The 23,550-nt window shown below is 42.6% G+C and overlaps 1 protein-coding gene across 5 annotated transcripts in view; it reads right to left on the reverse strand.

Moving 5' to 3' along the window:
- The window catches only part of rps6ka2 (ribosomal protein S6 kinase, polypeptide 2), a 436,546-nt gene that overhangs the window by 221,067 nt on the left and 191,929 nt on the right, over positions 1-23,550 (reverse strand). For 2 of the 5 annotated variants that reach the window (XM_072581036.1, XM_072581034.1), the window contains exon 1: positions 6,060-6,762. The exons of the other annotated variants lie outside the window; for them this stretch is intronic. In XM_072581036.1, coding sequence (XP_072437137.1) covers positions 6,060-6,158 — 99 coding nt within the window. In that variant the 5' untranslated portion in view covers positions 6,159-6,762. Of the gene's footprint in view, positions 1-6,059; positions 6,763-23,550 lie in introns of those variants that run through there. 5 annotated transcript variants of the gene reach the window in all.

Genomic DNA, 23,550 nt, shown 5'->3' on the forward strand with positions numbered 1-23,550 from the left:
TTTAACAAGGGAGAAAGAAAATCATGTGGCTTCTTCAAAACTTAGTTTATTATTTTAAATTGGGTTGTGATCTATTTGCTAATTACAAAAACCTTGACTTTGAAAAAATAGCCAAGCAAAGCCTTTAGGGAGATACATAACGGGCTTTATTGTGCTACACTGCAGGAAACTCTGGCTTTGTAGGGGATTATGTAGTTTTGTACAGAAAGTTACCCATCAACCCTTTCTGGTCTTAATTTTTGTTTCAAAAACCTAGCAATTCAGGAGGAAGAAAACCTCCAAGGTTTGCAGAAAAGCTGCAAGTCTCTGTCCTTCTCATGGTTGATGTATTTAGGAATCTGCTAAAGATTGCATATATCAGGATTTTGACTATCTTGTAAACCTAAAGAATCTCAACTGTGACTACTTTACAAAGACTTGGAACCAGCTTAATTCCCGTTCATATCAAAGCTTACTTGAAAACTCTTCTATCAGTCTGTGGCTGGCAGCAATTCAATTTTATCACAAGAAATCTACTGGACTATGAGAATTAATCATTTGCTTCTCACGCCATTCGTGAATAAGGGTGTTTTCCTTTGCCATTTAAAAAAAAACAATTACCTCTGCGAAGTGCTGGTTGTCTTTTGCTTTGCGTGGAGATTAAAAAAGAGTTGAGTCATTCAGCATGGAAACAGACCCTTTGGTCCAACCAGTCCATGCTGACCATGTTCCTAAACTAAACTAGCCCCACCTGCCTGCTCCTGGCCCATATCCCTCCAAACCTTTCTTATTCATGAACTTATCCAAATGTCTTTTAAACACTGTAACTGTAACTGTGTTCACTATTGGCTCTGGCACTTCATCCCACACATGAACTATTGTTTGTCCAGATCATATCTTAGGTGTTAACCAGCTTTGCCACTTGATTTTAGAAACTAATTCTGCATTATATGAAACAGATTATTTTTGAGTTCATCTTTATACTGGAAAAGAGGAAACTAAACTTGTGGCATTTCAATCACAAATTGCCAATAGCGGAATGCAACCTTGCATCTCCAAGCTCCTTAACCCATACAACTGAGAAACTCATAAGCTCTAATTTATTTTATCAATGTTTCTTTTCAAATTGTATGCCCAATGTCTAGTTAAAAAAGGAGTTCCAGAAATTTGACCCAATATCAGTGAAGGAAAGACAATATAATTTAAGGTCAGGATGGTGTGTGAGCTGGAGGGGAACTTGAGGGCACTGATGCTTCCATGCATTTCTTGCTCTTATTTCTCCAGATGGTAGTAGTTGTAGTTTTGCAAGATATTGTTGAAGAGGCATTAATGAGTTGCTGCTGTGCATCTTACACATTAAAGTGCTCCAACCGTACATGGATGGTGGAGGAAATGAATGTTTGAAATTATGGATGGGGGCCAGTCAACTGCATTGCGATGTACTAGATGGAGTAAAGCTTTGTGCACATCCAGGAAAATGGAGATTGTTTTACACCACTCATTGTGGATGGCTTTGGGGAATAGGTCAATGAGTTAGTGACTTCAGAATTCCCTTTTCTGATGTATTATTTTAGTTACAGCATTTATGCAGCTGATCTGGTTCAATTTTTGATCAATTTTGCACTACAGGATATCGATAGTAAGGTGTTAAATAATGCTGATGCCATTGAAAATCAAGGAGTGATGGTGAGATTCTCTCTTGTTAAGATGGTTATTAGGTGGCTATTGCTTGGCACTTATCTGGATGAATGTTAATTGATCATTAGCTACCCAAGCCAGGATGTTATCCAGGTGTTGGGATTAGAGTGGTGCTGGAAAAGCACAGCAGGTCAAGCAGCATCCAAGGGGCAGGAAAATCGATGTTTCGGGCAAAAGCCCTTCATCAAGAATGAGGCTTGTGGGCCGGGAGGCTGAGAGATAAATGGGAGGGGGAATGGGGGGGGGAAGGTAGCTGAGAGTGCAATAGGTAGATGGAGGTGAGGGTGAAGGTGTTCCGAGGAGCTGTTATCCAGGTGTTGCTGCATGAGGGAACCATCGACCATTTGGAGAGTTATGACTGGTGCTGAATATTGTGCAGTCATCAGGAAATGTCCTCACTTCTGACAATATAATGAAGGGAAGGTCATTTATGGAGCAGCTGAAGATGGTTGGACCAAGGATACTACCCTGAGGAAGTCATGCAATGAGATTCCAGTTGATCATCTTCAAAAACCACAACCATCTTCCTTTGTGCTAAGCATGACTCCAAACAGTAGTAAGTTTTCTTCTTGAGTCCTACTGACTTCAATTTTGCCAGTGATCCATCATGCCAGACTCGGACAAGTGCTGTTTTGGGTTAAGGGAAGTCACTCTCATATCCTCTCTTGAATTCACCTCTTTTTTCTATATTTGTTGACCAAAGCAGGTCAGGAGCTGAGTGGTGTAGGTGGAACTCTAACTGAGTGTCAATGTGCAAGTTATTGTTGAGTAAGTCCTACTGGATAACATTGTTGTGACACCTTCCATCACTTTGCTGATGATCAAGGGGTAGACTGATGGGGCAGTATGGTCAGATAAGACTTGTCCTAATTTTTGTGGATAGAACATACCTGGGCAACTGTACTGGAACAGTTGTTCAGTGGCATGGCTAGTTCTGTAGTACAAGTCTTCAATACTATTGCCAGGATGTTAACAGGGTCCATAACTTCTGCATTATTCAGTTCCTTCAATCATTTTTTAATTTCACGTGGAATCAATCTGGTTGATGATTGGCGTCTGTGATGCAGCAGACTTCAGGAGAGGTCAAGATGGATCATCCTTGGGACTGCCACCCAAAGCTATTTGCAAATACTTCAGTCTTGTTTTTTGATGGAGGTTCCCTGATCATTGAGAAAGGGGATATTTGTGGAGCTTCCTTCTTCAGTTGGTTGTTTGACTTACCATCTCAGTGAATTAAATGTGAGCATGTTCCAGGCAGAGGTAAATATCCTAGGCAGTGACATGGGAATTGAGACAAAACACCATGTGACCACAAGTTTTAGTTTCCCATGCAGGTGTGTGGATAGGAAACCTGAGCAATGGTTTATAAGGGAGTGCTGATCAGAGAGTAGAGAGCTTTGCAGAAGGAAGGACACTCAGTTGGGAAATATTGGCCATGCATCACTCCCATCCAACTGGAAGCTAAAACAAACAGCATGCCCAAATCTCCTCTCAGGCACAAGAAATGCTTAATGTATGGTGAAATCCTCTGCAAGAACATAACGGAAAATGAAACTGAAGGGGACATGCTGCAGGAGTAAAAACAAAAGGCTTGAAACAAAATTACAGTGAACAGAATAGGAAACATATCAAGTTGATTCGAAATATAAGGTCTCACATAATACATATTAAGCAATACTCAAAATCCAAATTATCCAAAACAAAAGTAATTTGCTTCTAGAATGCAAGTTATTCATATTCTTTCCAATATTACATTTTTAATTCACAGAGTTTTGCCCTGCATTCCCCCAAGTACAAATTCCATTTACACGAGTAAAGCTAAAGGCAGACTGCTTCAGTAAATAATCAATAAAGCTCCACTAACTAACAATTGATGGCTTTCACTGCATCAGTCAATTCATGACTACACACTGATGAGCTAAAAAAGCTTCCATCTGTCATAATTTCTATTCTGGAGATTTGAATCCATCTACATTTCTCACATTATGGGATAAAGCACTTTGGCAATGATCCCATTTAATCAGGAATGGCAAATAAAAGAACTTTCAGCCAGAAGGCGTCCAGCTCCATTGTGTTGAAAATATTTTTTAAAAGTGTTCACTTCTCCTTTGAGGCCTAACTGTTTGTCTCCTTAGATTCTCCAATGTGAGGGAGTGCCAGGCGCAAACACTTGCATCAATTCCTCCAAGCACCCCTACAAAATGGAATCCATTCACTATAACTGGAGGAAAGTGAGGGAAAACTCCTGCATGGTCAACTTCATGCTGTCCCACATTATGTCTATTTAAGACAGACGCACTCAATTTCCTCTGGTATGGAGACCAGGAAATCTCAACAGTGTCAAGAGAATTGAGAACAATGGTCATGGGTCACATTTTATATTATTTTCTTTGTATTTGGAAATTGTGCATTAAAGAAATAAATTCATAGTGATTATTTTCAGTTAATATTTGTATAAGACCAAAATCAGAATTATGTTACTGAAGTAATGAAATACCATGAAATCTGTAAAATATGTGAATGAAGCATGGACTTCTCCATGTGAGATTTCCCTAATAGAGTCATAGAGTCATACAGCATGGAAACAGACCCCTTGGTCCAACAAATTCATGCTGAACATAATACTGGATCGCAGGACCACCAATACCCACTCAGACCCTCTGGACACAGATATTTGTACTGCTTACAGTAGAGGGTATAACTTATTCAGGTCCTAATACCGACAGTCTTTCTTTCTGTCTTGTACATTTATTCTATTGATCAATGGATAGCATATTTATATCCTGATGTTATAAATTGACTACAAGGTATTTGTAATGTCACAGTGTCAATATTTTCCCCACACATCTGCCCACAGGTACCTTCTGTTCAAAATCTCAGATTGGCACCCAGCACCCAAATCACGGTTTCGTTTCTCACTATATATGGTACCTCTCCAACCCCTCACACCCACATTCACACCCTTACACACACACACACACAGTCCCTTTGATCAGTCTACACAGAAATATTGACATTGCAGCCAGGACATGGCAACAACTTGCATTTCTGCGGCGATATAATCCTCCCACCGAGGTCCTTCACAGAAGTGCACACAGCCACAATGTTGACTTTTTAAGCTGCTATCAGGAAAGCTGGAGGAAGCCAAGAGGTGGCTCTAAGAAGAATTTGTAAAGACTGGGAGAGAGGTGGTGATGGGCAGAGGTGGTTTCGGGAAGGAATTCACAACTGAAGCTTGGGAGGGATGCCGGTGCCCATTGGACTCACGGAGAGGCATGTGGAGGAGAAACAAAAAACTGAAAGGAATCAAAGAATTGAAGGTCTTTGGTGCAGTATTTGAAATGAACACCATGACCTGATTCTGCATTTTGTTGCTTTGTCCGAGATCATATTTCGTGCCATCGCCGGCATGTTCCGAGAGAGAAGTGAAGATATTTCCTGTCCTGACACAAAGGGTTTTGTTTGGATTTTTGAGCATGAGCGAGCTGTTGTCATGCAGAGGAAGAGATAGCACTGAGAAGGGACGGCTGCTGGAGATTTGATTTCAAATCTACAAAGGAAGCGAGGGGAATGAATTGGCCGGGCATGGATACCTCGCCTTTGTTGGATATTTCGCTTCAAACTGGTCAGCAGCGGTCCCCACACTGCAGTCTATGTTCACCTTCCACACAGCGCAGGCTGTAGCCAGACTAAATGGCATTAATTGTGCCGGGACCATTCCGACTGCAGTCAGTACAATTCCCCTTTCTAACCGCTGAGTTGTTTAAATCCTATAGTTAGAAATCTCAGAGCATGTATGCCCCTTCTGAATCTAGAGTGAGACTCTGAGAGAGGGGGAAAACCCTTGTGCGGAGGGGGGGGGGGGGGGGGGAACAGTTATTCTGTCGTTATTTTAAATAAAATAATTCAATGATCTAACTTCTGAGTGCCTGGAAATTCTCGCAATTAAGTCATTTAACAAGGGCGAAGAGGGGACACACACTGACACATCACTGCCGGCTAAGGGGAATGGCCCAGATAACCCTGGTGCACCCATAACACGGAGACCAGTCAGAAAAGACTGACAAAAGGGGCTGGCCTCCTGGCAAGATCAGGAATCTCGAATCTGGCAAACCATTTCCCTGTGTAATCGCAATGTGCTCCTTGCCCTGATGCAGCGAAGCTGTCCAGCCCCTAGCTCCTGCGGTGTTTGGCATGGCTCGCCAGCAGCTGTCCTGCTGCGTACTCGGGCTTTGCCAAACCCCAGCCCATCCCAATGCAATGCCACCCCGCACCCTCTCTCTCTTTGTTTCCTCTCCCAGGGATGCCCCGCCGCTGGAAAGCAGCTAGGGCCAAGCACAAGGAGCGTGTTCATGTCATGCAGCAACATTTAGGCAACCAACCTCGTATTTGCTTAAACTCGAGCTCTTGCTGCGGGATTTCTTGCGCAGGTAAACAGAGAAGAAGCGGCGCACGGTGAATTTCTTTACGTTCATGTCCATTGCTCTCTCTCTCTCTCCCACTGCTCCTGGGCTCGCTCAAAGCGACACCAACTTCGCCCGTGAACGCTCAATACGGGAAACCTGCTCAAGGTTCAGTCTCAATCCGCCTCGGAGAGCTGGGTCAACTCCCTGGGAGCCCCCTGCATCTTCCTGTACCCAGCTGCCCAGCTCCCTCCACCGAGCTAACGCGGACTGAGCAGGCTCTCCCTCCCTTGGCCCCTCAGCGGCTGCTCGGTACCTTCGCCTCTCCGCACCTTCCTGAGCCTCTCGGGGACCCCCAGAACAAGGGGCTTTCCCTTCTCCCTCAGCCAGGAGCTCCAGCCTGGCACCGCTCAGACCTGGCCAAGGTTGTGGCTGGGAGAAAGGCTGCCCGCGAGGGCGGGGAAGCAGCTCCTTTTTCTATCGGAACAGCCTGAGTGATGAGTGACATTTAAACTGAACCCTCGCCAGCGGCAAAATCACTCCTCATTGTGTCAAACGGCACAGCCACCTCCAGTAATCTCGCCCCGCTCCCGTAAAGGACTGAAGAGAAGCAGAAGTTGTTCAAGGAGGGAGGGGAGTGCGGAACTGTGAATAAAGCAGACAGCGTTTTGTCGCACAGTGGTAGTGCCACTACACCAAGTCCCAACTGCCCAGGATGTGCCTCATAACAAGTAATCTCGGCTTCATTAATCGAGGTACAAAGGATGAGAGCAGCAAGAATTTATAAAGGACTCCAGTTCGACTTCACCTGGATTATTGTGTCCAGTTCTGGACGCCACCCTTTATGAAGAATGTGAATGCTCTGGAGAAACTGCAAAAGAGGTTTGAAAGAATGGTTCCAAGGATGAGGAAATCAACACTTGAGTTATGGTGGTAGATTGGAGAAGTTCGGGCTGTTCACCTTGGAGCGAGGAGAAGGCTGAGCAGAGATTTCATAGAAGTTTTCGAAAATCATGAAGGGTCTGGACAAAGCAGACAGGGGAAAGCAGTACAGGCCCATTAAAAACATCAAGAACCAAATGCATTTAAAATGATTTGCAAAAGAAACAAACGCAAGGTGTGAAAAAAAAATCAAATGAAGAGTTAAGGTCTGAAGTACATTCCCTAGAAATGTGGTGGAAACAGGTTCAACTAAAGCATTCCAGAAGGCACTGGAGGATGATTTAAATAGGTATAGTATTCAGCATTACAGGTAAAAGGCAGGACATCACCACCAAACCAAAATGTTCAGAGAGCCAGTGCTGACATGATGGGCCAAATGGCCTGCTTCTGCACCTTAACAAAAGCAGATTCAGATACTGCAGTGTTCAGTTATAAAGAAAAGGTATGAGGTTACAGTTCAAAATCACATATTTTGAGATTGCTGAGAAGGAATCAAATGTAGATAGAATCACTATGGAAAGTAAATTAGGTAGAAAAAAATGTCAGTTTGTGATGAACCCAACCCACAAGACTATCATGAATAATCCAGCCTCAGTGAGACTGTTCTCTACCAGGTGTCATGTTATCTTTCCTAACAAGTGAATTCAGTTGGCAATCAGCAAGAATTTTAATTGATTTCTTTCTCTTGGTCCCGAATTCCCTTTTAAAACTTCAGTGACACAGTAGGGTAGTTTATTAGCAATACAACCTGGGTGGCAGGTCACTATTCTTTTGATGAATTCCAGTGAGAGGGGGAATGAGTGAGAAAGCCAGTCAACATTGTTGTAAGGAACATCTCATCTTTGAACAGAAGTCACTTCAGAACATGCACAGCACAAACAAAACCTTACATTGATATAACACCTTTCATAAGCTCAATATAACACAAAGTGCAATAAAGCCAACAAAGAACTTTGGAAGAGTAGATTCTTATATGTCACAGCTGGCAACTTGAGAAGTCGTGTGCTTTCCTTTGAAATTATGCCACAGAACCTTTTACATTCTCAAAAGAATACAGAGTTGGATAATGATTGAGTACTGTTATACCAATAAATAGCATAAGTTATCAGTGATACCTGCTTTCATGGATGCACACTTGAACTACTCTATGAGCAGGGTAACTTCAGGAATGCTGTCTTGTTACAACCGGATCCAATACAAGGATCCTGAATTTATTATGGTTCCAGATGGGATGCTGCAAACTGCCAAATTCCCAGGTGAAAAGGGATGAACTGGCTCCCCTTTTTTATTCACTTTCCCCTTCATTTGGTTGCAACAAAATTAACTTAAAGAGTATTCCTTTGCCTTGTGTATTCCCAGACCCAAATGAACTCACACTTTAAAATGAGCCAATTTAATCAACTTTTCTTGAATGAATAACAAAAAAAGTTTATAATTACTGCACACAATACCCATACTCAAATATTGGAAATAAGAGCTGAGTTCAAAAAGATGAAACAAAAGTAGGTTTGTAAACCAGTCTTTGAATTGCTTGCGAAGACAATTGATATTTGAATATTACTGCATAAAGATTAGCCATGTTTCAGCAAGGTGTAGCTGCCTTTGAAACATGGTGGATGTCAGAGGCCAATGATGTAAGAGTAGGAAGTAAGTTCAAGAAGGCGTGTAACCTTTCATTGGCCATATATTGACCTGCACATTGACAAATGACTGGCTGCTGATCTACATATGGATTTTGGATATTTTTAAATACCCTTTCTTCTTTAGACTTTTTCTTTTCTCTTTTCACTTCCTTTATCTCTCATTAACCGCATTTTCTATATCATGTTTCTTTTTTTTTTCCTTCTCTATTCTTGTGCTTTCTCGATATCTCCATTTTCTTACTCTGGGAGTCTGTGGTTTGTGTTCTCCTCATTATGAGGGTTGAATAAGAGGGACAGCTACTGTACTGTTTGGAAGGAGTTCCAGGATTTTAGCCCAGTGCCACGGAAGGAAAGGCAACATAGTTTCAAGTCAGGATATTGCGTGACTAGGAGGGGAACATGTCTGTGGTGGTGTTCCCATACTTCTCCTGCCCTTGCCATTCTAGATGATAATGATTGTCGGTTTGGAAGGTGTTAGTGAAGATAATTTGGTGAACTGCTGCAACACATCTTACAGATGTCATAAACTGTGTTACTGTGCATCAATGGTGGAGGGAGTGAAGATTAAGATGGGAAATGGAGGCAGCTTCCTTATTTTATTTCAATCTGAAGCTCTCAGTGACTTTTTCCACTTGGCAGTTAAGTTAGCTTGGCTCACATGATTTCTTCTGTGAAACAATTAAACTTGCACTGCAACTAAACTCCCATTTCTTTTCCCTCAATTACTGCGTGCCATTTAGGAATTATTAACACAAACATATATATCGGTGACATACGGGCAGCACTGTCTCGGTGGGCATTTGCTTTCCATCCTTTGTTGTCCTGAACAAGGTAGTGAATAACCAACATGAACTGCTATAGTCTGTGTAATGAACGTTTGCCCATGGTAATGTTAGGTTGGGAGTTCCAAATTTGTGATCCAGCAACAGTGAAGGAGTTGGAAACAGTGTTCAAGGGATAAGACTTTTGTCAAGGAGGGATGGATTTTGGCAGTTGGGGAAACTTTTGACTGAAAAAAACATTTTGCTTAAAGAGGCACCCATCCATCATATTTTTAGTGAGGGGAGACAACGGTTGGGATGAAATTAGAGTGCACACTTCCTCTGGCAACAGGTCCAAGGCAGCAATAGAGTTAGTGAGCCTGGTAGGCTAGAAGGCCCACCTCCTATATAGAGCCATTAGCTCATTGTAATCATGAATGTTAGGCCCCTACACTCTCACATCACACTGCACGCTCACCTGCTACCCATGTCCCTAATAGCTCCTATTGCACTGTCAAGCTCCCCCCTCCTGTATTTCTTGAGGAACAGGTGCAGTCTAGCTACAGTATATGGTGGAAATTGTTATGGAAAAGTGTTTGAGCAGTAAGAATAATGAATAATGGTGTAATAAAGTACAGAGTATGCTTCAATGTTCTGTGACACAATTTTGGAGGCATTGGTCCAGGAGCAGTGCAGGTGAAAAGCCCTTTGTCTATAGAAGACCAGGAGACCTAAAGAGAGAAACTAAGAAGGCAATAGGAAGAGTTAGCCACTATGGTCAATACCAACAGTGTATCCCTGAGAAGCTGGTTGTACTGCTGCAGGACATTCAATGATCTCACACAAGATGTCAAGGTCAGTAAATACATCTTCAAATGCTATGAATGATGACAACTAATTCACTAATCTTGCACACTTCTCAAATCATCATCCTCTTTCATTCACCCATCAACATTGCTGATCAAATCAAAACCTAACCATATTTCACAGCTTGTATTTACTACCACAATTTAACCATGACTGGCATATCACTTGATCACATTGAACTACACTTAGTAACCATATAGGATTACAACACAATATATTGCATAGAAATAGGCCATTTAGCCCAACCAGTCTATGCTGGCATTTATACTCCCCTATCACTCCTCCCATCTTTCCTTAATGTAAATCTAGGATTGGAAACCTTACTCTGTTATCTCTCAAAATGCATGACTCACTTCCCTTTAAATGCATCCATTTAGTTTGATTCAAACACTCCTTAAGATATCAAGGTACATATTCTCACCATACAGTCATAGAATTGCACAGCACGGAAACAGACTTTTGCGTCCAATTAAGTTTCACCAACTGATGTAGTCCCATTTGCCAGTGTTTAAACCATTTCTCTCTAAAACCTTCCTATTCATGTACCTATCCACAATAAAATAATGAAAATGAGCAGAGGAAGTGAGGGATTATGTGGCCGAATGGGTATGATGAGTAGGTGAGTGAATATAAGAGTGGATGAGAGGTTGTGGTGGGCAGGTTGGTGGGTGAGTGAGGTGGATAGTGAGGACTGCAGATGCTGGAGATCAGAGTCAAGATTAGAGTGATGCTGGAAAAGCACAGCATGTCAGGCAGCATCTGAGGAGCAGGAAAATCGACTTTTCGGGCAGGAGCCCCTCATTCTTGATGAAGGTCTCCTGCCTGAAATGTTGATTTTCCTACTCCTAGGATGCTGCCTGGATAGTTAGATACATGAGTCAGTTGAATAGATAGGTAAGGTAAGTGAGTGATGTCATGATGTAGGTAGTGGGTAGGTGGGGGATAGATGTGTGGATGGGGTAGATGAGTAGGTGAGTTGGGTAGTGAGTGAGGTGGGCAAGGTGAATAAATAGGAGAAGTGGTGATGCAGGTATTCGGGATGAGTGGCTGATTTGGTTAAGGGGTTTCTGGTAATCGGGGGGGAGTTGCAGATTCAGGGAATACACAGGGTTGCTCGGTGAATCTGGGGGTCAATCACTGACGAGGGAGTTGCCAAGGGTTTGGTGGGGTAATAAGGTGGCCAGATAGGGGGCATAGAGTGGTTGGAATGGAACCTGGAGGCTATAAAGTTATTGAGAGGTCGTGGGGGAGTCAAGAGATTGTGCGGGAGCCAGGAGTTTGTGGAGGAGTCAGGAGGTATGGTCAGGGGCAGAAAGTGGTCTGGTGGTTCAAGTAGTCTGTGGACATTAGGATAGACATGGTCAGGCTAGGGAGTTTGATGTTCAGACCTGGGGAATTTAATGGTTGACGTGGGGAGTTTTGTAATATGGATAGAGAGTTTAGTAGTGGAGGGTTGTTTCAGTGGGGACATAGTGGGGTGTAGTTATGCAATCAAATGTGGGTTGGGTGGTCAAGTGGGGTAGTTAGATGTTAGGCAGGTCATAATCTATTCATCAACAGCCAAGTCAATTCAGTGAACACATTTCAGGAAATGAAATGAGCCCTGGTGTTCAGATGAAGCAGCACATTAAAGTAAAACTACTGGAGTGTTAAATGTTTATATGACACCCCAAAAATAGACTAAATTATGTGCTTAATTGTTTAATACTTTTTATCTACTTGAGAAAATGCCTGCACAGGAACATTCTAACTGAGTGTAATGTCAATAATTCAAATTAACAGAACAATAAAAAAATTGTACTAATTCCAATTTATGTTTGCACATCATTATTTACAAGTTACAAGAGCTCATTAATCAATATTTGTTGTGATCCTGATCTTGCCACATTCAGTCCCCATTCCAAACCCCCTTTTGACATCATTGTGTTTTATAATTTTAACTCTCAGTGTCTGATTTCTGATCTCATAACTTGAATGCCCAAATCCTGCTCTCATCTCCATGTTTCACACTTGAACATTTGAAGTCTTGCTCCCACTTTCTTGCCCTCCCCACTTACCCAACACTCCAATTCTGATGTCACCACTTTAACTCCAGTTCGCACTGTCCTGTATCTCAACATGGCAATTTTGCAATCCAATCTGAACTCCCTGTGCTCCCAAAGTTTAACTTCCTTCCCAAGAAGCAAATCAATACTAGAGACAGTTAAACTGGGTTGTTTTGGACAGTAAGTGCTCAGGATTTTGGAAGAAGAGTGAAGTGCGTGGTCAATCTTGAAGGAGGATGGGAGAAGTATATTACTTAAGAGATGGGCTGTTGAAATCTAATGTCTTTTCGAAGTAGGTGTTTACTCACATTCTGACAGCTATACACACTTAGAAGTAGCATGAGGTCCAGACTGTTGCTTCTTTCTTAAGATTCTCTTCATCATCATATGATCTGTTACATTACAACATATTCTCTAATTACTTGGTCAAGTATTAATCATTTACTCTAAATCTAGCCCCCAACTCCTTCGTTAACTTCATACAATCCTCCTACATTTCCTCCAAATGTCTTTGTTACCAAGGGATAGCTGTTACAGTGGGTTGACCAATTTTCCCAAACTCTTGTCAAAGTTTCCTGAGAGGTGGTTACAAATATGCGCTCTCTATGTTTACATTTGCACTCTAAGAGTCATTATTTGAGTTGTCAGAGATGTCTGTTATTGGATGATGTTCTCTTCCTCAAAGTCTGGATAGTTAGTTCATCCTATTAATGCTTTCCTCTCATTGATCTGCTTCGTTTCTCTTTGCTCCAGAGTGCAATGTATCTATTGTTGCACCCTTGTTTGATTTCCGGTCATTTTCTTGCTATAAAAGGCAAGTACTGGTCCTTGAGGATATGAAAAACTCTTTATTGAATTTGATGATCTTCCTACTTTGGTTGATCAACTGGTATTCTTGACAATATACTGTATCTGCTGTGAGCTGCTACTTTCCCTGAAAGTATTCTATTGTAGCATTTTTATCTCATCAGCCTTAATCTAATTTTTTTTTAATCATTGATGGCATTGTTGCACTTTGTTTACTGTTCCATCTATTTTTATTCTGAATTGTAACCCTAGAACATGCATCAGAAAACGTTTTGCTTGCTCAAGTAGCTGAGAGCATTTCGTTTTTGATCACAAAGTACCTGTGTTCAGTTTCTGTTAATGATCTGAAAAGTAGTAAACTGGTATTCTTTTGCCATCGTATTTGACTGAGAAGAACACGCCCCTAGTTCAGTCAATGATGCCTTAGCAGCCTTTGGGTGGCAGTTCAGAATCAGAATATGCTAGAATTTCTGATAACATCAGCATTTTTCCTTTCGAAAGACTACTGTTGGTTTTCATTCCATGCCTCTCATTGATGCTTGGTCTGTCTGAAGAGTTCTTGTCATGATTCATTGATTTGTGCAAGATGTAGTTGATACTTGCTCATTTGATTGTGTTGTTACTGGGTGATTTTAACGATAAAGGACAACAGCCTTTGTCTCTCAGGGGTCTACTGTTATGCCTATTGCTTGAACTTTATGTTTCAAGCACTTGACACTAGGCATAAAGAACTCACAATTCTCAGTTAATGTCAATCCTGCTTCCTGCAAAGGTTTAGTACTGGGTCTTATCCTTTTGTCACACTCAGCCTAGTTGATTTATGCAGTAGAATGTCATCTTTGTGACAATACACCACCTTTGAATCTCTCCAATATGTTTGGCCCCTGGAATATTTTCTGTGTAGAAATGATACTAAAAGATTAAAGGTTAACGCAATTCTATCCAAAGGTGTCGTGAACATTTTTAAGAATGTTGATTCTTCATTGAATGATGACTCGCAGAATCCACTATTAGAATCAAAATTGGTGAAAATGGTACCCTTGCAAGTGTTACAAAACCTTCATCAATCCTCAAGCCATAGGATAGATTTCTGACACTGCAAATTTATTTAGTTGCGTAAAGTCCACACAAAGTTTTAATTCAACATTCAGATTTCCAACTAGTATCAACTACTAACGCCAATTTGACATTTTGGTTACAAATATAATGGCACCATAGTGAAGCATTACCTCAACTTCCTATTTCACTATTTTTTCAAAAGTACTGGCAGGACTTGTCTGGGTGTGAATAGGCAAATTATATTCTCATCTGTTCTCAGCATTGTGGTATGCTGTCTTTAGCTTCCCCAGGTCAGTTTTACCATGAGCAATTTCTGGAATTCAGTTCTGAATTGTTTTGAATTTATGTAGTGAAGTGTTCACTGTTCAGAGTAAATCTTACATCTCCCTCCCCCACAACATTGGTCTTATACAATTAGAATCATGGAATCATAGAGCTGTACAGCAGGGAAATGGACCCTTTGGCTCAACTCATCCATGCCAACAAGATCTCCGAAATTGATGAAGTCCCATTTGCCAGCATTTGTCCCATATCCCTCTAAACCCTTCCTAATCATGTACCAATCCAGATGTCCTTCAAATATTGCAATTGCACCAGCTTCCACCACTTCCTTTAGCAGCTCATTCCATACATGCACCATCCTCTGCCTGAAAACATTGTCTCTTAGGTCCCTTTTAAATCTTTCTCCTCTCACACTAGTTTTGGACTCCGGACCAACCAACCCAACCACCCCGTAGCTCAACACTTCAACTCCCCCTCCCACTCCACCAAGGACATGCAGGTCCTTACCAAGGACATGCAGGTCCTTGGACTCCTCCATCGCCAGACCATAGCAACACGATGGTTGGAGGAAGAGTGCCTCACCTTCAGCCTAGGAACCCTCCAACCACAAGGGATGAACTCAGATTTCTCCAGTTTCCTCATTTCCCCTCCCCCCACCTTGTCTCAGTCAAATCCCTCGAACTCAGCACCACCTTCCTAACCTGCAATCTTCTTCCTGACCTCTCCGCCCCCACCCCCACTCCGGCCTATCACCCTCACCTTGACCTCCTTCCACCTATTGCATTTCCTTCACCCCTCCCCCAAGTCCCTCCTCCCTACCTTTTATCTTAGCCTGCTGGACACACTTTCCTCATTCCTGAAGAAGGGCTCATGTCTGAAACGTCGATTCTCCTGCTCCTTGGATGCTGCTTGACCTGCTGTGCTTTTCCAGCAACACATTTTCAGCTCTGATCTCCAGCATTTGCAGTCCTCACTTTCTCCCCAGAGAACACAGGGGGCCAACACCTTCAACATGTTATCTAGCTATCACCATTGTTAACAGCTAACCCAAGAATGCAACTTTAAAAAAAAGGGTTTTGTGATTTACACATGAAAGAAGTGAAACTATCACTGTATTCTAACAGATGAAAGGCTTAACAGACAATCAATTTTTCAATGTATAATTTCAGTTACATCACACTGTAAATTTTTGCTATAAATTCTGTGTTAGATCGAGCCCTCCACTATCACCTGATGAAGGAGTGTTGCTCCAAAAGCTAGTGTGCTTCCAATTAAACCTGTTGGACTATAACCTGGTGTTGTGTGATTTTTAACTTTGTTCTTGCCTAATTCAGTCAAAATTGACCTTCCTCCAATTTAGTTCTTAAACTTTTAGATCCCGCCTATCCTTTTCCATTACTATTTTGAAACTAGGAGAAGAATGATTACTGGCCCCAAAGTGCACCCCCACTGACAGCTATTTCTCAAGAGTAAGTCAAGTTTTGCTCCTTCTCTAGTAGGTACATCCACATACTGAATCAGAAAATTTTCTTGTATACTCTTAACAAATTCCTCTCCATCTAATCCCTTAACATTATGGTAGTCCCAGTCTATGTTTGGAAAGTTAAAATCCTCTAGAATTACCACCCAATTATGCTTATAGATAAATGAGGTCTCCTTACAAATTTGCCTCTCAATTTCTCACTGACTGTTAGTGCAATCTATAGTACAATCCCAATCAGGCAATCATCCCTTTCTATTTGTCAGTTCTACCCAAATACCTTTCTTGGATGTACTCCCAGGAATGCCCTGCCTAAGTACAGCTGTAATGTTATCCCCAATTAATAACGTCATTTCCCACCCTCTCTTGCCCCCTTTCTATCCTTCCTTCAAAACCTATACATGGAACATTAAGCTGCCAGTCCTGTCCATCCTTGAGCCACATTTCTGTAAAACCGCTGTGATATCCCAGTCACATATTCCCAACCATGCCCTGAGTTCGTCCGCCTTACCTGTCAGGTCTTTCGCATTGAAATAAATGCTGTTTAATTTATCAGTCATACAGTCATACACTCTGTTTTGTTCCTGCCTGCCTTGACAGTTTGACTGGCTCTCGCAAATCTCTCAGGCAGTATATTAGTCCTCTTCCAATTCAAGTGCAATCTGTCCTTCATATACAGATCACCTCTACCCCAGAAAAGATTCCAATGATCCAAAAATGTGAATCCTTCCCTACACCAGCTCCTCAGCCATGTATTCATCTGCTCTATCCTCCTATTCTTATTCTCACTAGCTCGAGGCACCAGATATCACTATACTTAAGGGCCTACTTTTTAAATCCCTGCACAATTTCCTATATTCTGTTCTCAGGACCCTGTCCTTTTCTCTTCCTATGACATTAGTTCCAATGTATTCAATGATCTCCTGCTGATCCTTCTTTGAGAACATTTTGCACCTTCTCTGAGTTGTCCTTGATCTTGGCACCAAGGAGGCACACACCATCCTGATGGCTCATTGTTGGCCATGGAAATGCCTGTCTGTGCTTCTGACTAGAGAGTCCCCTATCACAATCGATTGTTTGGAACCTGACGTACCCCTCATTACAGTAGAGCCAGTCTCAGTACCAGAAAGCTGGCTGTTGATGCTACATTCCCCCGAGAGTGCATCACCCCCTACATCTTCCAAAACAGCACACTTGTTTGAGGTGGGGATAGCCACAGGAGACTACTGCACTACCTGCCTCCCTCTCCTACCTTTCCAGGAGGCAACTCATCTACCTGACTGTGTCTGCAGTTTTTCTTCCCTTCCTATAACTGCCATCCGCCACACCCCCTTGTTCCTGTAAATTCCTCATTGCCTCTAACTGCCATTCAATCCAATCTATGCAATCTGATAGAATTCGCAACCAAACACCCTTGATGCACACATAACATAAGGAACATTAAAACTCTCCCTAATCTCCCACATCCAACAGGAAGAGCACATCATTCTACTAAATGCCATCTTTTCACTTTAGCAATAATGTACCCAGAAAATAGCACTGTCTTCCTGTTTTAAAAACACTGCTCCCTGATAATGTACTATCTATGTTTTATATTTTTAAAATTAATCAAGAGGCAGATCTCAATTAACAACATAATCAAGAAAATCCTACTTCACTCACTATTGTAAATTTACAATAAAAACAGTAGGCTTGCACTTTTAAAAATATCCACTTAGCTGCTCCCCTGCTGAGAGCAAGTCATACAGATTTCTCCAAGGTCACATGTGAATTACACTGTTCGTCTATTTTTCTTAGAACAAACCAATGTCTGGAGACACTTGTTACAAAAAGCTGAGGCAGTCAGCTGTGCACGTTCACTGCTGGATCAGACAGCTGTGCAGGTTTAATACTTGTTTGCTTCACCTCTAACGTGGCATCTGTTTCCTCTCTCTTCCTCCTTTTATTAAATTGTTGTTGTTTTGATCTCTTTTTTTCCAAAGTTCAAGAACAATGCAACAGCTTATAAAACGGTAATTCCTGTTCCAAAAATTTGAGGAAATCAACACTGAAACTAGCTCAAAAAAAGAGCAGCTCTGACAGCCACAATTTTTTTCCCATCCTCCATCTTGGATTATGCAGAATCCTCTTTGACCTATGAGTGAGGCAGGTTCTGGAAGCCAGGTCAGGAGGCACAATACGGCAATATTATCTTTGGGAGGCTGCCCTCTTGTGCACAGAACACCCCATGAAGCAGGTACTCCCTCATTCTTTACTGCCATTTCCCCAACGTTGGTGAGAAAGTCAGCCTTCACACACTCACCGGCCTTTCAATGTCTAGTCTATGATAGCAGTGAAGACAGACTGATCCTTAAGCAGCTATTAATTGGCCCATTAAGGACCTCAATACTTCGAGAATGAATGGAAACCCTCCTGCTTTATGGAGAATTGTGGGCAAGAACATTATGGCTATTTTGCATACCTGCCAGCTGAAAACATGTCCAGCAAGGGGACATTGTGTTTTCAAGAACTTGGTGTTTAATCAGTACTTTTTCAGAGTAGTATAGGGAGCACTGAAAGTCAGCACTCATGTTAATTTTAGTGATGATGACATGCAGCCCAGCACTGAACTGCACTCTTGAGTGGCTGCAGACCTCAGTAGGAGAGCGAATTATATAAGAATGCCTTCTCAAACTAGTGCTTAAAGCTCACATCACAATTTAAAACAAGATGGATTCTGGCTCCAGCATATACTGAGAGCTATTGTAGTAGGACTACGTTGCTCACACAGAGATTCGGGGCCTCCAGTCAAGCATTTAGAAGGGAATGTGGGCAGGTAACCACTGAAATTACTGTGAACAAAGTTGCCCTGAGGACCTTGATACAAGATCAGGAGATGTTCAGTGATCACACTTGAGTAGTCAAGGTCAATGCATTCATTTTCAAATGGCACATCTTTACAACTGCACCAGGAGAGGTAACAGTGGCTGAAGGACCTGAACTTACAGAAATTTATATTTGCCAGGATTTGGTATTGGAGAGACTGTTAGGTTTTAAGGTTGATAAGTCTCCGGGGCCTGATGGTCTACATCCCAGGGTACTGAAGGAGGTGGCTCGGGAAATCGTGGATGCGTTGGTGATTATTTTCCAGAGTTCGATAGATTCGGGGTCGGTTCCTGAGGATTGGAGGGTGGCTAATGTTATACCACTTTTTAAGAAAGGTGGGAGAGAAAAAGCAGGAAATTATAGACCAGTTAGTCTGACCTCAGTGGTGGGAAAGATGCTGGAGTCTATTATAAAGGATGAAATTACGGCACATCTGGATAGTAGTAACAGGGTAGGTCAGAGTCAGCATGGATTTATGAAGGGGAAACCATGATTGACTAATCTTCTTGAAGTTTTTGAGGATGTAACTCTGAAGATGGACAAGGGAGATCCAGTAGATGTAGTGTACCTGGACTCTCAGAAAGCTTTTGATAAAGTCCCACACAGGAGGTTAGTGAGTAAAATTAGGGTGCATGGTATTGGGGGCAAAGTACTAGATTGAATTGAAAATTGGTTGGCTGATAGGAAACAAAGGGTAGTGATAAACGGCTCCATTTTGGAATGGCAGGCAGTGACCAGTGGGGTACCGCAGGGATCCTTGCTGGGACCGCAGCTTTTTACAATATATGTTAATGATATAGAAGATGGTATCAGCAATAACATTAGCAAATTTGCTGATGATACAAAGCTGGGTGGCAGGGTGAAATGTGATGAGGATGTTAGGAGATTACAGGGTGACCTGGACAAGTTAGGTGAGTGGGCAGATGAATGGCAGATGCAGTTTAATGTGGATAAATGTATGGTTATCCACTTTGGTGGCAAGAACAGGAAGGCAGATTACTACCTCAATGGAATCAATTTAGGTAAAGGGGCAGTACAGAGAGATCTGGGTGTTCTTGTACACAGTCAATGAAGGCAAGCATGCAGGTACAGCAGGTAGTGAAGAAGGCTAATAGCATGCTGGCCTTCATAACAAGAGGAATTGAGTATAGAAGCAAAGAGGTGCTTCTACAGCTGTACAGGGCCCTGGTGAGACCACACCTGGAGTACTGTGTGCAGTTCTGGTCTCCAAATTTGAGGAAAGACATTCTGGCTATTGAGGGAGTACAGAGTAGGTTCACGAGGTCAATTCCTGGAATGGCGGGATTACCTTACACTGAAAGACTGAAGCAACTGGGCTTGTATACCCTTGAGTTTAGAAGACTGAGAGGGGATCTGATTGAGACATATAAGATTATGAAAGGATTAGACACTCTTGCAGCAGGAAACATGTTTCCGCTGATGGGTGAGTGCCGAACCAGAGGACACAGCTTAAAAATACGGGGTAGACCATTTAGGACAGAGATGAGGAGAAACTTCTTCACCCAGAGAGTGGTGGCTTTGTGGAATGCTCTGCCCCAGAGGGCAGTGGAGGCCCAGTCTCTGGATTCATTTAAGAAAGAGTTGGATAGAGCTCTCAAAGATAGTGGAATCAAGGGTTATGGAGATAAGGCAGGAACAGGATACTGATTAGGAATGATCAGCCATGATCATATTGAATGGCTGTGCAGGCTCAAAGGGCTGAATGGCCTACTCCTGCACCTATTGTCAATTGTCTATTGTCTATTGCACCAGTAGCTGTAGAAACTGCTCAATTCACCAAACCCCAGCTCACTCTCTCACCAATGATCTCTGTCTATAACGACTCAAATGTCATTTGTAGCTTCACCCAACTGTCATTCACTCAACAATGCTCCAAGCCTTACATTCACATCTAAGTTTGCAAAGACTGAGGGATAGATAGGGTAAACATGATAGAATTTTTCCCTTTGGTAGAAGGATCAAAGACTGGGGGCATAGATTTAAAGTGAGGGGCAAATGGTGTAAAGGAGATGTGAGGAAAACATTTTTTGATGCAGAGGTTGGTGGCAATCTGGAACTCACTGCCTTTAAGAGTGGTAGAGACAGAAACCCTCATAACATTTGAGAAGTATTTAGATGTACACTTGCAATGCCAAGGCAGACAAGGCTATGATGTGATGCTGGAAAAGCATAGCAGGTCAGTCAGCATCCAAGGAACATGAGATCTCCTGCTCCTTGCATGCTACCTGACCTGCTGTGCTTTTCCAGCACCACACTCTCAACTCTGATCTCCAGCATCTGCAGTCTTCACTTTCTCCTACAAGGCTATGGGCCAAGTGCTGGAAAATGGGACTAGAATAGTTAGGTGCTTGCTTTTGACTGATACAGATTTGATGGGCTGTAGGGCCTTTTTCCTGTGCTGTGGACCTCCATGACTGTACGACATTACCCAAACGCATCATGATATACTTTCCTTCTTTTGCAAGACAAGTTTGCTCAGACTGCAGGGATTGGAAACACCAAGTACTTCCCACAAACTCAAAAAGCATCAGTTAGTGCAGCAGGGGTAGTAGGAGAGGAGTGAACGAACTGGGGGCAAATGGAGGGGGGGGAGAGAAGTGAATATGGGGGTGAATGGCAGAAGAGAAGTGAGTGAACCTGGGGGTGAATGGAGGAAGGGGAGTGAGTGAATCTAGGGGTGAACAGAGGGAGAGGGAGAGGAGTCAATTTAGGGTGTATGGCAGAAGAGCAGTGTGTGAACCTGGAGGTGAACGACAGGAGACGAGCCCATGAACCTGGGGGTGAACCGTGACAGCAGGAGCTGAATCAAGAAGTGAAACTCATGAGGTGACAACAAGGTTCAACAAGTGACATAGAGCAAGAGGATTAACTGCTTAGGAACCAGCTTGGTAAACTGAGTGAATAATACCTGGAGGAAGACAGAGTGTAAAGTCCATATTTTTGTAATTTGTAGTTTGCTAGGAATAGAGCGGGAGACAGAGACAGAGAGAGAAAGAGAGAAATCTGATCTGGTCGGTCAGAGTAAGGTTGAGAAATTGGTTCCTAGTTTATTGTTTGCCATTGTTAAAGCTCATAATGGCAGGAGAACTCATAGAATGCTCCTCCGACAATATGTGGGAAGTCAGGGACACCTCCAGTCTCCATGGTGGCCATGTATGCAAAAAAGTGTGTTCAGCTGCAGCTCCTGATTGACCTCAGGAAGCAGCTGGAGCTGCAGATAGACTCATGATAGACCATCCATAAGTTGAGATTTTTGTGGAAAGCATATTTATTGAGCTGGTCACACAAGTAAAGGCTGCATGGACACAAAAGCATTGAGGACCACTAGGAAGATGAGTAGGTGTGGACTGGTATTGTGCTGCCATTCCCCTCTTAAATAGATCTGCCCTGTTGGATACTGTCAGGGCGTGGCCTCTTAGGGGAAAGCAACAGCCAGGTTTGTGGCACGCTGGTTGGCTCGGCTGCACAGCAAGGGAGGTAAAAGACTGGGAGAGTTTTAGTGATAGAGGGCTTGATTATCCCCTGTCACTAAAGCTGACAGGTGGTTCTATGACTGCCAAATGGTATGTTGCCTCCCTGGTGCCAGGGTTAGGGATGACTCAAAGCAGCTGCAGGGCATTTTGAAGGTGGAGGTGCAGCTGTCAGCAGTCATGGTTCATGTCAACACTAACAACATGGGTAAAAAAAATGATCTTCTGCAGCAGGAGTTTAGAGAGTTAGGGAGTAGGTTAAAGATGAAGATAACAAAGGTTGTAATGTCCGGATTAACTCTGGTCCATGCGCAACTGAGTCTCAGAATAGGAAGACAGGTCAGATGAAAGCGTGGCTAAAGGAATGGTGCAACAGGGAGGCTTTTTGATTTTTGGATCTTTGGGAGAGACTCTGGGGTAGGTGGGACATGGTACAAGCTGGACGGGTTGCACCTGAACCAGAATGGATCCAATATCCTTGATGGGAGGCTTGCTCAGCTGTTCAGGAGCTTTTAAACTGATTTGGCAGCGGAATCAAGCACAGAATAGATGTGAAGTCAGCAGCAATGGCCAAATATATATGGAAGGGATGACAGGAACTCCAGTAGGTGGAGAATGGGCAGCATGAGGCACACGGGAGAGGCACACGGGAGATCTGGAAAGTTAAATTTTATCTATTTTAATGAAAGGTATCTTTTACCAATTTTAATTTAAGGAGCCGGACTGGTAAGGCAGTTGAACGTAGAACATTGACACATGATATGACATTGTTGCAATCACTGAGACATTGGTCCAAGGCAGGACAGGAGTAGCAGCTCAACATCCCTGGTACAGAGGTTTCAGGCAGGATGGGAGGGAAGTCAGACAAGAATGGGCATTGCATTATTGATAAAGGAAACCATCACTGCAGTAATGATGGAGGATCTTGTAGAAGGGTCTTCAAATGAGATCATCCGGGTAGAGCTGAGAAATAAAAAAGGGGTGATTACTTTGCTGGGATTAAACAACAGGCCTTGCAACAGTCAGGGGGAGATAGAGGAGCAACATATCGGCAAATCGCAGAAAGGTGTGAGAGAAATGAGATTGTAGTTGTAGGGGACTTCAACTTTCCTAACATTAACTGGAATCATCTCAGGTTAGAATATTAAAAGTACATTCAGCAGAGACTTATTGTGCCAGCGTGTAGATAGCTCTATTAGAGATAGGACAGTGCTTGATCCAACTGAGG

This window comes from Chiloscyllium punctatum, chromosome 11 (genome assembly GCF_047496795.1).
Source record: "Chiloscyllium punctatum isolate Juve2018m chromosome 11, sChiPun1.3, whole genome shotgun sequence".
Lineage (NCBI taxonomy): Eukaryota > Metazoa > Chordata > Chondrichthyes > Orectolobiformes > Hemiscylliidae > Chiloscyllium > Chiloscyllium punctatum.